This window comes from Schistocerca nitens, chromosome 2 (assembly GCF_023898315.1).
Source record: "Schistocerca nitens isolate TAMUIC-IGC-003100 chromosome 2, iqSchNite1.1, whole genome shotgun sequence".
Classification (NCBI taxonomy): domain Eukaryota; kingdom Metazoa; phylum Arthropoda; class Insecta; order Orthoptera; family Acrididae; genus Schistocerca; species Schistocerca nitens.
The window spans coordinates 805,902,611-805,916,221 of NC_064615.1; the positions used below are offsets into that span (position 1 = coordinate 805,902,611).

Genomic DNA, 13,611 nt, shown 5'->3' on the forward strand with positions numbered 1-13,611 from the left:
AGCCGATGATTTGCTCGACGTGGGTCGACACCAGCGTTCCTATTCCGCCGCCGTTGATTCGTCTGCACCGCTGGAGATTCTGCTCAAGTCGAGCAATTAAAAGCTGTCGTAAATGTTTATTTCAACGCACGTTCTATTCTCGCAGTAAAATGTTTATTTTTGGAATTTATTATGTGTACCAGCCATCATGGCGACGTGTTGTGGTTAATATCCAGGCCGATGTCCATCATGTTTTGTACTGACGGTGAATCGACATAGTTTGCGACAATTGAAGTTATATTACTCCGATTAAAATTACTGTCCCTTTGTTCGCCCTTAGGCACCTCGCCCTTCAACAACATTGGCGATCAGTAGCAAGTTTAGTTGGTAACAGTATTAAGCAGATATTGAGGATCATTCAGCATGGATGCAGGTAAAACAATGTCATCAGCATATCTGAGATTATTGATAATTCCAGTAACGACCGCTGCTTGATAATTCTCATCCAAAGTACACTGAAGAGGCAAAGGAACGTACGTCTGCCTAATATCGTCTAGGGCCCCCGCGAGCACACAGAAGTGCCGCAACACGACGTGGCATGGACTCGACTAATGTCTGAAGTAGTGCTAGAGGGATCTGACACCATGAATCCTGCAGGGCTGTCCATAAATCCGTAAGAGTGCGAGGGGGTGGAGATCTCTTCTGAACAGCTCGCTGCAAGGCACTCCAGATATGCTCAATAATGTTCATGTCTGGGGAGTTTGGCAGCCAGTGGGAGTGTTTAAACTCACGAAAGTGTTCCTGGAGCTACTCTGTAGCAATTATGGACGTGTGGGGTATGGCATTGTCCTGCTGGGATTGCCCAGGTTCGTGCGAATGCACAATGGACATGAATAGATGCAGGTGACCAGACAGGATGCTTACGTACCGTTACCTGTCGTATCAAGACGTATCAGTGGTCCCATATCACTCCAACTGCAGACTCCCCACAGCATTAAAGAGCCTCCATCAGCTTGAACAGTCCCCTGTTGACATACAGGGTCCATGGATTCATGAGGTTGTCTTCGTATCCGTACAAGTACATCCGCTCGATACAACTTGAAATGAGACTCGTCCGACCAGGCAACATGTTGCCAGCCGTGAACTGTCCAATCTCGGTGTGGACGGGCCCCAGGCGAGGCGTAAAGCTTTATATCGTGCAGTCATCAAGTATACGAGAGTGGGTCTTAAGCTCCGAAAGCCCATATCGATGATGTTTCGTTGAATGGTTTGTACGCTCTTGTTGATGTCCCTGCATTGAAATCTGCAGCAATTTTCGTAAGGGTTGCACTTCTGGCACATTGAACGATTCTCTTCAGTCGTTGTTGGTCCCGTTCTTGCAGGATCTTTTTCCGGCCGCAGCGATGTCGGAGATTTGATGTTTTGCCGGGTTCCTGATATTCACGGAACACTCGTGAAATGGGCGCACGAGAAAATCCCCACTTCACCGCTACCTCGGAGATGCTGTGTCTCATCGCTGGTGCGCCGACTATAACACCACTTTCAAGCTCACTTAAATCTTGATAACCTGTCAATGCAGCAGCAGTAACCGATCTAACAACTGCGCCGGACTTGGTGTCATATAGGCGTTGCCGACCGCAGCGCCGTATTCTGCCTGTTTACATATCTCTGCATTTGAATACGCATGCCTATGCCAGTTTCTCTGGCGCTTCAGTGTACATCGGAAAATCTTTACAGAATAGATTCTAAAAAGTAATGTGGAGTGTGGAATGCAGCCCTAGCGAACTCTTGTTTTCCGTGGCTTGTCCAAACAGCGATTCTGTGCTCAATCGAAAGCACTGGCTGAAGTTTATCAGCGAGGATAATATTCTACGTCTTGGACCACGTCTGCCGTCAACGTTTCCTTGAAGTATTAGTCGCGCAAGTTGTATTTGTTGTTGCACACTATATTATATGGCCAATGACTTCGAGCTTTCTTCTCTTGACAGTACTAAGAATTTACCTACCTCCCAAACTTTACAGATGCTCTCCTGTTGTTGCGCATTATATGGCCAATAATTTCGAGCTTTCTTCTCTTGTCGGTACCTCCTGCGTTTGCAGGAGAGCTTCTGTAGAGTTTGCAAGGTAGGAGACGAGGTACTGGCAGAAGTAAAGCTGTGAGTACGGGGCGTGAGTCGTGCTTGGGTAACTCAGATGGTGGAGCACTTGCCCAAGAAAGGCAAAGGTCTCGAGTTCGAGTCTCGGTCAGGCACACAGTTTTAACCTGTCAGGAAGTTTCATATCAGCGCACACTCCGCTGCAGAGTGAAAATCTCATTCTACATTTAAGGTAGTTCAAAGTGAACAAGATACCAGGGCTTGACGGGATTCCTTTAGATTTTCATATTAAATACAGTGTGGATTTTGCCATTTACCTAACTCATGTTTACGGTGAATCTCTTGGGCAGCGAATAGCATCGCGTGACTTGAAAAAGAGTACAGGTCACTCCTGTGCATAAAAAGACCAAAGGAACGTATGCACAGATTTAAATACCAAGATCGCTGACATCTATCTGTTGCATCATCCTAGAGCACTTTTTAATTTAAAACATAATGACGTTCCTGGAGGAATAGAGCGTGTCTCAAAGTATCAGCACGGATTCAGGAAAAAACCACTCGTGTAAAATACAACTTGCTTCATTCCTACACGATGTATTGCGAACAATAGATGCACATGAGCAGGCGGGTTCAGTCTTCCTTGATTTCCGATAGCCACAACGCTCTTGCAGCCTAGGTCATTTTATAGAAAAATTTGGACTTTTTGGTTTTTTGGATTGTGGCTATTTTGGTTTTTTTATAATGAATTTGCTCTGCTTTACTGCAGAGCTTTGACGTTCTTTGCCTGTAATGTGTTTGTGTTTCGAGCAAACGTCTGTCTTCATGAAGTAACTGCTGTTAAGGCGTCCAAATCTCTGGAAATGTACACTCCTGGAAATGGAAAAAAGAACACATTGACACCGGTGTGTCAGACCCACCATACTTGCTCCGGACACTGCGAGAGGGCTGTACAAGCAATGATCACACGCACGGCACAGCGGACACACCAGGAACCGCGGTGTTGGCCGTCGAATGGCGCTAGCTGCGCAGCATTTGTGCACCGCCGCCGTCAGTGTCAGCCAGTTTGCCGTGGCATACGGAGCTCCATCGCAGTCTTTAACACTGGTAGCATGCCGCGACAGCGTGGACGTGAACCGTATGTGCAGTTGACGGACTTTGAGCGAGGGCGTATAGTGGGCATGCGGGAGGCCGGGTGGACGTACCGCCGAATTGCTCAACACGTGGGGCGTGAGGTCTCCACAGTACATCGATGTTGTCGCCAGTGGTCGGCGGAAGGTGCACGTGCCCGTCGACCTGGGACCGGACCGCAGCGACGCACGGATGCACGCCAAGCCCGTAGGATCCTACGCAGTGCCGTAGGGGACCGCACCGCCACTTCCCAGCAAATTAGGGACACTGTTGCTCCTGGGGTATCGGTGAGGACCATTCGCAACCGTCTCCATGAAGCTGGGCTACGGTCCCGCACACCGTTAGGCCGTCTTCCGCTCACGCCCCAACATCGTGCAGCCCGCCTCCAGTGGTGTCGCGACAGGCGTGAATGGAGGGACGAATGGAGACGTGTCGTCTTCAGCGATGAGAGTCGCTTCTGCCTTGGTGCCAATGATGGTCGTATGCGTGTTTGGCGCCGTGCAGGTGAGCGCCACAATCAGGACTGCATACGACCGAGTCACACAGGGCCAACACCCGGCATCATGGTGTGGGGAGCGATCTCCTACACTGGCCGTACACCACTGGTGATCGTCGAGGGGACACTGAATAGTGCACGGTACATCCAAACCGTCATCGAACCCATCGTTCTACCATTCCTAGACCGGCAAGGGAACTTGCTGTTCCAACAGGACAATGCACGTCCGCATGTATCCCGTGCCACCCAACGTGCTCTAGAAGGTGTAAGTCAACTACCCTGGCCAGCAAGATCTCCGGATCTGTCCCCCATTGAGCATGTTTGGGACTGGATGAAGCGTCGTCTCACGCGGTCTGCACGTCCAGCACGAACGCTGGTCCAACTGAGGCGCCAGGTGGAAATGGCATGGCAAGCCGTTCCACAGGACTACATCCAGCATCTCTACGATCGTCTCCATGGGAGAATAGCAGCCTGCATTGCTGCGAAAGGTGGATATACACCGTACTAGGGCCGACATTGTGCATGCTCTGTTGCCTGTGTCTATGTGCCTGTGGTTCTGTCAGTGTGATCATGTGATGTATCTGACCCCAGGAATGTGTCAATAAAGTTTCCCCTTCCTGGGACAATGAATTCACGGTGTTCTTATTTCAATTTCCAGGAGTGTATATGCGCTAGGTGTCCTGGATGTGGCTGGCGTTTTCTTTATCTTATACCATTTAAATTGTACTGTTCTAAGAGAAGTAGTTTTTTCCAGTCATGGCCTGCTACATTGACTAGAAAAAATATTACAGCCACTTGGCTAATATCGTGTTGGTCCACCGTTGGAACGCGGATTCGACAAGTCCTATGTAGGTTTCCGGGGGTATGTAGCACCGGATGTCTACGCAAAGGTGACGCAGTGCCCCTAAATTTCTGGCCGGTGGTTTTTGGGTCCGCAAATGGTTCCCAATAGCGTTCCCAGATATGTTCCAGTGGGTTCAGATCAGACGAGTTTGGACATGAGAGTGAATTTACTGTTATGCTCTCCACACGACTGTAATACGATTGTGGCTTTGCGACACGGATAAGTACCCTCCTGGAAGATGCTGCCGCCCTCGGGGAAGACAGGGGTCCGCAATAATGCCCAAGTGGTCCACAGCTCCAAGAGAAGTATACTAGCAACAAACATAGGCCTTAAATTGAGAAAGAAATTTCTGAGCATATACGTTTGGAGCACAGCATTGTATGGTAGTGAAACGTGGACTGTGGGAAAACCTGAAAAGAAGGGAATCGAAGCTTTTGAGAGGTAGTGCTGCAGAAGAATGTTGCATATTACGTGGACTGATAAAATAAGGAATGAGAAGGTTCTGCGCCGAATCGGCGAGGATAGAGTACGATTTATGGAGAATACTGACAAGAAGAAGGGAAAGTATGATAGGAAATCTGTTAAGACATCAGGGCTATAACTTCCAAGGTACTGGAGGGAACTGTAGAAAAACACAGGGATAGGAAGACATCCAGAAAAAATTGAGGAAATAGGTTGCCAGTGCTACTCTCAGATGTGTTCGGCTGTACAAGTACATCACATCTACCGATTTCCGACCCATTCCGATAATTTCTTCGTGGTGCGTCTTTTTTTGTCTTAGAAAGTATTTTAAATAGAATATTTCTTCCTTTATTCCTTTTCTCAAGAGCTATTGTAGTTTCTGCAGTAGTTTAACAATTTTCATCCATTAAGGGGATTTATGGCAACCATTATTTCACGGAAGAATTATTTCACCGAAGATCCGCTTTGATTCGGCTTTGTGAGAATGGTTAAATTATACCCAAGACCAAGTCTCGTCTGTCTGTTATTGTATGTTACAGTAAGACGATGTTTGTAAATGTGTAATAGATTGAAACTGAAGAAACTGCAAAAAGGTGGGAATTTAAGGAGATGGGACCTGGATAAACTGAAAGAACCAGAGGTTGTAGAGAGTTTCAGGGAGAGCATAAGGGAACAATTGACAGGAATGGGGGAAAGAAATACAGTAGAAGAAGAATGGGTAGCTCTGAGGGATGAAGTAGTGAAGAAAACAGAGGATCAAGTAGGTAAAAAGACGAGGGCTAATAGAAATCCTTGGGTAACAGAAGAAATATTGAATTTAATTGATGAAAGGAGAAAATATAAAATTGCAGTAAATGAAGCAGGCAAAAGGGAATACAAACGTCTCAAAAATGAGATCGACAGAAAGTGCAAAATGGCTAAGCAGGGATGGCTAGAGGACAAATGTAAGGATGTAGAAGCTTGTCTCACTAGGGCTAAGATAGATACTGCCTACAGGACAATTAAAGAGACCTTTGGAGAGAAGAGAACCACTTGTATGAATATCAAGAGCTCAGATGGCAACCCAGTTCTAAGCAAAGAAGGGAAGGCAGAAAGGTGGAAGGAGTATATAGAGGGTTTATACAAGGGCGATGTACTTGAGGACAGAATTATGGAAATGGAAGAGGATGTAGATGAAGATGAAATGGGAGATAAGAAACTGCGTGAAGAGTTTGACAGAGCACTGATAGACCTGAGTCGAAACAAGGCCCCGGGAGTAGACAACATTCCATTAGAGCTACTGATGGCCTTGGGAGAGCCAGTCATGACAAAACTCTACCATCTGGTGAGCAAGATGTATGAAACAGGCGAAATACCCTCAGACTTCAAGAAGAATATAATAATTCCAATCCCAAAGAAAGCATGTGTTGACAGATGTGAAAATGACCGAAGTATTAGTTCAATAAGCCACGGCTGCAAATTCCGTAGAAATGTTGGAACACGTGAGGCAATACTGACCCTACGACTTATCTTATAAAATAGATTAAGGAAAGGCAAACCTACGTTTCTAGCATTTGTAGACTTAGAGAAAGCTTTTGACAATGTTGACTGGAATACTCTCTTTCAAATTCTGAAGGTGGCAGAAGTAAAATACAGGAAGCGAAGGGCTATTTACAATTTGCACAGAAACCAGATGGCAGTTATAAGAGTCGAGGGACAAGGAAGGGAAGCAGTGGTTGGTAAGGGAGTGAGGCAGTGTTGTAGCCTATCCCAGATGTTATTCAATCTGTATAATGAGCAAGCAGTAAAGGAAACAAAAGAAAAATTCGGAGCAGGAATTAAAATCCGTGGAGAAGAAGTAAAAACTTTGAGGTTCGCCGATGACATCGTAATTCTGTCAGAGACAGCAAAGGACCTGTAAGAGCAGCTGAACGGAATGGAGTGTCTTGAAAAGAGGATATAACATCAACATCAACAAAAGTAAAACGAAGACAATGGAATGTGATGATGCGGGAATTAGACTAGGAAATGAGACGCTTAAAGTAGTAAATGAGTTTTGCTATTTGGGGAGCAAAATAACTGATGATGGTCGAAGTAGAGAGGATATAAAATGTAGACTGGCAATGGCAAGGAAATCGTTTCTGAAGAAGAGAAATTTGTTAACATCGAGTATAGATTTAAGTGTCAGGAAGTCGTTTCTGAAAGTGTTTGTATGGAGTGTAGCCATGTATGGAAGTGAAACATGGACGATAACCAGTTTGGACAAGAAGAGAATAGAAGCTTTCGAAATGTGGTGCTACAGAAGAATGCTGAAGATAAGGTGGGTAGATCACGTAACTAATGAGGAGGTATTGAATAGGATTGGGGAGAAGAGAAGTTTGTGGCACAACTTGACTAGAAGAAGGGATCGGTTGGTAGGACATGTTTTGAGGCATCAAGAGATCACAAATTTAGCATTGGAGGGCAGCGTGGAGGGTAAAAATCGTAGAGGGAGACCAAGAGATCAATACACTACGCAGATTCAGAAGGATGTAGGTTGCAGTAGGTACTGGGAGATGAAGAAGCTTGCACAGGATAGAGTAGCATGGAGAGCTGCATCAAACCAGTCTCAGGACTGAAGACCACAACAACAACAACAGTTGCGTAAATATTTTTGAAGTATATAAACCTTGGATGATCGTTTGGAGTTCGTTTGAAAAGACGACTGATGTATCGGATTCAGCTTTTTAGCGCGCTTTCTGTTCGAACGGCTAGAATACAATGGTAACATTCTTACTTTTGTACTTCTTCGATTAATAATATGCCCTTGAAAGATATGGTGCTTTTATTTAATGTTCTCACAGCTCCTTGCCCGAACATCGGTTTTTAAAATATTTTTTGCAGCATTTTGTAATGGTGAGCGTCGAGCTAAGCTGGACTTATACTAATATGGCGATCGTATTGATCGCGCGCCATTGCAGCAGCCTTAAATGCACATCGCACGTTCAATAACAGAAAATGCATTTATTCTAAATTCTTCACACGAAGTCCGATACCTTCTTAAGAATCGCTGCGTTGCAAAGCCCTTACAGACATTTTAAATACCGTTATTTCTTCTCGCGGCCGTGCATCGACATGTTAGCGACGGCCAGAGATCACTGATTACGCCAGTTTCGTCCTTAGCTCATGACATTAAGATAATTCCGCTTTTTCTTCTTCCTACTAATCAAATATGTTGGGCAGTCAAATGAAAATTGCCACAACGGGACCATAGAATGGATCCATTTAAAAGTAATCACCAGAGACCACGTTGGCAGCCGCGCGGTCTCAGGCGCCTTGCTACGGTTCGCGTGGCTCCCCGCGTCGGAGGTTCGAGTCCTCCCTCGGCCATGGGTGTGTGTGTGTGTGTGTTGTCATTACCGTTAGTTAAATTAAGTAGTGTGTAAGCCTAGGGACCGATGACCTCAGCAGTTTAGTCTCATAGGGACTCACCACCAAGCACCTTGCAATCACCACACTCGATAAGATATGTATCCCACTGGGAGACGAGAGGATCAATTCTTGTTTCGTAGAACGAAGTCGGCCTCTGACGGATCCACAACCACACCCACTGTTGTACTTCTCCTCTGACTGAAACCGATGTCCACTCACGTCTTTCTTCAGGTCGCCAAAGACTTGAAAATCACGCCGTGAACGATTCGAACAGTACTGAAAATGTTGCAGTGGTTCCCAACAAAATCTCTGAAGCGTAGACCTCGTCCAGTTGGTAGTGTGGAGGGCGGGCGTTATCGTGTAACTTCGACTACATGGGTCCCCTGCTCGTCGAATTCCTCGAGCCTGGAACCACGATCAGTGCGCAGCGCTATGAAGACACTAAGCAGAAACTGCGACAAACGATAAAGTCAAAACGGCCAGGAATACGATCGGACGGACTCATCCTGTTACACAACAAACCGCCCCCAAACGAACGAAGGCTACGCTTTCTGTGATTTGGTTGGGAAACACTGCAACATCTCTTGTACAGCCCGGATCGTTCACCTAGTGATTTTCGCTTCGTTGTCGACCTGGAGTAAGACGTGCTTGGACGACGGATTCAGTCGGACGAGGAAGTGGGTGCGGTTGTGGATCCATCAGCTGCCGACTGCGTCCACGAAACAGGACTTGATCCTCTCGTCCCCCGAGTGGTGATTCCTTTTGAATGGAACCATTCCATGATCCCATTGTGGCGGGTGTTCGGTTTTTATTTTACTGCCCCTTACACAACGAACCTTTAATATTCAGTCTAAGAGAAAGAGGAATTATAGAAAGGCATCTTTTTGTATCTTGTGGAGGTGACAACGTCACATTAACTGCCAGTAAAATCATTCTTATCCAAGGACTGTGGTCAAGGCTTTTAGCATTGTACGTAGCTGTTTTCAGCTGTGTTTAATGGGAATGCTAGTGCAGCCGCCTACTCACCAGCACCACGGCGGTTCCTCTGCAGGCCATTCTGGAGACGAGTGGAGTACTGTGAGTGGTCGTTCTGCGGTGTGCGGTCGCGTGCCCTTGTGACGTTTGCCCCGGCCTTGGACGCGGTTTATATAGGTGCGAATCACGCGCCCTGCTCCACTGGCGCAGAAAGGGAAACAGCGCTTTTACCGCCACACTGCTGGCAGTCGGACCCGCCGGCCGAGAAATCGCCACTCTGCGGAGAAAGCAGCGACCTTCACCGCGCAGACGCAGGTCAGGGGCCTGTCCACAGGAGCCAGGGGCGCATACAGTTCCAGATCCACACCCAGATAGCGCACGGCGAGGTGTGGCCTGGAGAATTCGCGACCACCCGATATGGATGCTGGGTGGCACTCTAGGCGCTGGGAAACGTGACCGGGCGCTCATCTCTACAGCTAGGACCGGCAGGGACTCCCGCGCATGGGCTCTTTTCGGAATATGTTGTTGTGGTCTTCAGTCCAGAGACTGGTTTGATGCAGCTGTCAACGCTACTCTATCCTGTGCAAGCTTCTTCATCACCTACTGCAACCTACATCCTTCTGAATCTGCTTAGTGTATTCATCTCTTGGTCTCCCTGTATAATTTTTACCCTCCACGCTGCCCTCCAACACTAAATTGGTGATCCCTTGACGCCTCAGAACATGTCCTACCAACCGATCCCCTCTTCTAGTCAACTTGTTCCACAAATTTCTCTTCTCCCCAATTCTATTCAATAAGTCCTCATTAGTGATATATTCTACCCATCTAATCTTCAGCATTCTTCTGTAGCACCACATTTCGAAAGCTTCTATTCTCTTCTTGTCCAAACTATTTATCATCCATGTTTCACTTCCATACATGGCTACACTCCACACAAATACTTCCAGAAATGACTTCCTAACACTTAAACCTGTACCCGATGTTAACAAATTTCTCTTTTTCAGAAACGCTTTCCTTGGAATGTATGTAACCAAATTTGCAATACAGTGAAATCTCGTTTATCCGTCCCTCATTAATCCAAATTTTCTCTTTTATATGCAATAACAGTATTGTAATCAATACTCCGGAAACCATAACGGCAACAACCGGCAACGACCATCTTTAAATTTAACTTCATCGAACCCATAAACGTGTAGTATTGACTTTAACTTAAATGTAAAATAGTTACAGTAGAACATCGATTATACGAACTAATTCTGGGACATTGGTGTTCGGAAAACCTCTTTATTCGGATAATCGAACTGTATACCGGGTGATCAAAAAGTCAGTATAAATTTGAAAACTTAATAAACAACGGAATAATGTAGATAGAGAGGTAAAAATTGAAACACATGCCTGGAATGACACGGGGTTTTATTAGAAAAAAAAAGGTATTGCTAGACGCGTGAAAGATCTCTTGCGGGCGTCGTTTGGTGATGATCGTGTGCTCAGCCGCCACTTTCGTCATGCTTGGCCTCCCAGGTCCCCAGACCTCAGTCCGTGCGATTATTGGCTTTGGGGTTACCTGAAGTCGCAAGTGTATCGTGATCGACAGACATCTCTAGGGGTTTTGAAAGACAACATCTTACGCCAATGCCTCACCATAACTCCGGACATGATTTAAAGTGCAGTTCACAACATTATTCCTCGACTACAGCTATTGTTGAGGAATGATGGTGGACATATTGAGCATTTCCTGTAAAGAACATTATCTTTGCTTTGTCTTACTTTGTTATGCTAATTATTGCTATTCTGATCAGATGAAGCGCCATGTGTCGGACATTTTTTGAAAGTTTGTATTTTTTTGTTTCTCATAAAACCCCATGTCATTCCTGGCATGTGTGTCAATTTGTACCTCTCTATCTACATTATTCCGTGATTTATTCAGTTTTCAAATTTATACTGACTTTTTGATCACCCGGTACTTTTAATTACCAATTTAGCAATAAAAATACGTATATTTATAATAACATGAATCGCCTTTATAATTACAAAGAAAAGTACAGTATGCATTACAACCCCAGAAACCACAAATATGTAATCCATTTTGCATGTACAGTACAAATGTACAGAGTTAACGTGAAAAAGTTATTAATTTTGGTCCGTCTAAGCAAGTCTACCCGTTTACGAGCAGCTAAGTCAGAAAGTTTGTTTTGGACACATAGCTGATACTGGTCGATATCATCTTGAGCTTTAAACCATCGCAAGGCAGTACTCAAACATGTAAAACCTTCAGAAGCAGCTGGTATATTTTCATCTTCGTTTTCTGGACTGCTAGTTGATGAGATGCTGGCGGTATCGGCTTCATCTGTGACGAAGTTTAAAATTTCGGTATCCTGCATGATTTGGTGCCCTTGGTCTCCATCGTAGACAGACATCCATTGTTGAACGTCTTCCTCATACCGTGCATGACAGTTAACTTCCTTTAGCATACTGAGCACTTCAGGCAAATAATTCTGTTCGCCTTTTGCAATTAGACATTGAGAACTTTCCACCAACCCACATATATGTTCGAGATTTTTTTTCAAGTTCTGTTCCTTTATATTGTCCCACGCTGCTCCGATCATGTAGGATGCACTTTTCAAATCAATACTTTTATGATTTTTTTCAACAAACTTTCTTCTCCCTCCTCTTTTCTAACAACAGCTTACGTAACAATTCGTTTCTGCAATGCCAATTGAAAACTCACAACGAGACTACGTTAGGTCGGAGAAACACCACTTTTATGAAACTGTCCTTTTCGCTTATTATGGATGAGTTGGTGTGTTGTCGAAGAGCAATAATGTTTTCTCTCTTTTTCTGTTCTTTAACTTGACTTACAGAGGGTACAAAAAACTCCATAAGGCATCCCGTCAAAATCGTACTATCCATCCAGGCTGTCTTTTATGAGATGTAAACAATACCCATCGGAGACATATTACAGTGTTTGAAACAACGCGGTTGCTTACTTTTACCAATGACGAGCTCAGACACTCAGTGGCTTCAACTAGCTTTACCACAAGCTAAAGCAACAATACCGTCTTTGACTACTATAGGAGAAGGAGTTGCTGGTTCAAATCGTGAAGCAAGCATTTTTCTTGGCAAAACTTTCGAATGTAGCCCAGTTTCATCAGCTATTGTAAACGTTTTAGAGGGCATAATCTTCTTCACTCAATATGTCCCTCAGTTTTCTTTTGGAAGAATGAGCTGCCAAAGAATCAGCAAAGAATCAGAATCAGCATTCCAACCAGGCCGTGCTTGGGTAAAAATTCAACGGCCCTCCAAGATCTTCATTAAATTGAAATTTCCTTTCACACGGAATGGGACCAGAATGGTTCAAATGGCTCTGAGCACTATGGGACTCAACTGCTGTGGTCATAAGTCCCCTAGAACTTAGAACTACTTAAACCTAACTAACCTAAGGACAGCACACAACACCCAGCCATCACGAGGCAGAGAAAATCCCTGACCCCGCCGGGAATCGAACCCGGGAACCCGGGAATGGGACCAGAGATAGGTTCTTCTTGTGATCATTTTCGTGTAAACCTATTGTAAACAGAATCACCTAGATCCGTGCTTGTGACGAGCTTCGTAGTTTTCTGACTTCTCCATCCATCAGCAGAATGAAGCTTAGCTATAAAATTTGTGTTGCCCGTGTTTTGTCTTTTTATGTCCATAATTGACTGCTTACCAATCTTGTAATCATTAAATAACTTGTTTGCAGATTCACCTTCCTCTAACCTTTAATTACCATCGTATTTATCTCTCATTGAAAGGCCAGAACGTTTACGTTTAGGCATTTTATATCGCAAGTTTATTTTACGCCGCAGCTCGCCTATGGTGCTTGGAGGACGCGCACGAGCGAGCAACAGTTCACTTGAGAAGTCGGTCGGTTGACCGACATTCCGATAATCGACGCACTACTGTACTACATTGAAACTAGAATAGACATGCGTATTCAAATACAGAGACATGTAAACAGGCAGAATACGGCGCTGCGGTGGGCAACGTCTATATAAGACAAGTGTCTGGCGCAGTTGTTAGATCGGCTACTGTTGGCTACAATGGCAGATTATCAAGATTTAAGCGAATTTGAACGTGGTGTTATAGTCGGCGCACGACCGATGGGACGCAGAATCTACGAGGTAGCGATAAAGTGAGGATCTTCTCGTACACCCATTTCACGAGTGTACCGTGAATATCAGGAATTCGGTAAAACATCA

The 13,611-nt window shown here is 45.1% G+C and overlaps 1 protein-coding gene across 1 annotated transcript in view; it reads right to left on the minus strand.

Annotated features, from left to right (window-relative positions):
* LOC126234645 (postacrosomal sheath WW domain-binding protein-like) overlaps positions 1 to 9,495 on the minus strand; it is a 40,841-nt gene extending 31,346 nt beyond the window's left edge. The window contains exon 1 of the mRNA XM_049943377.1: positions 9,422 to 9,495. Coding sequence (XP_049799334.1) covers positions 9,422 to 9,451 — 30 coding nt within the window. The 5' untranslated portion in view covers positions 9,452 to 9,495. The remainder of the gene's footprint in view (positions 1 to 9,421) is intronic.
* Positions 9,496 to 13,611: the final 4,116 nt, after the last annotated feature.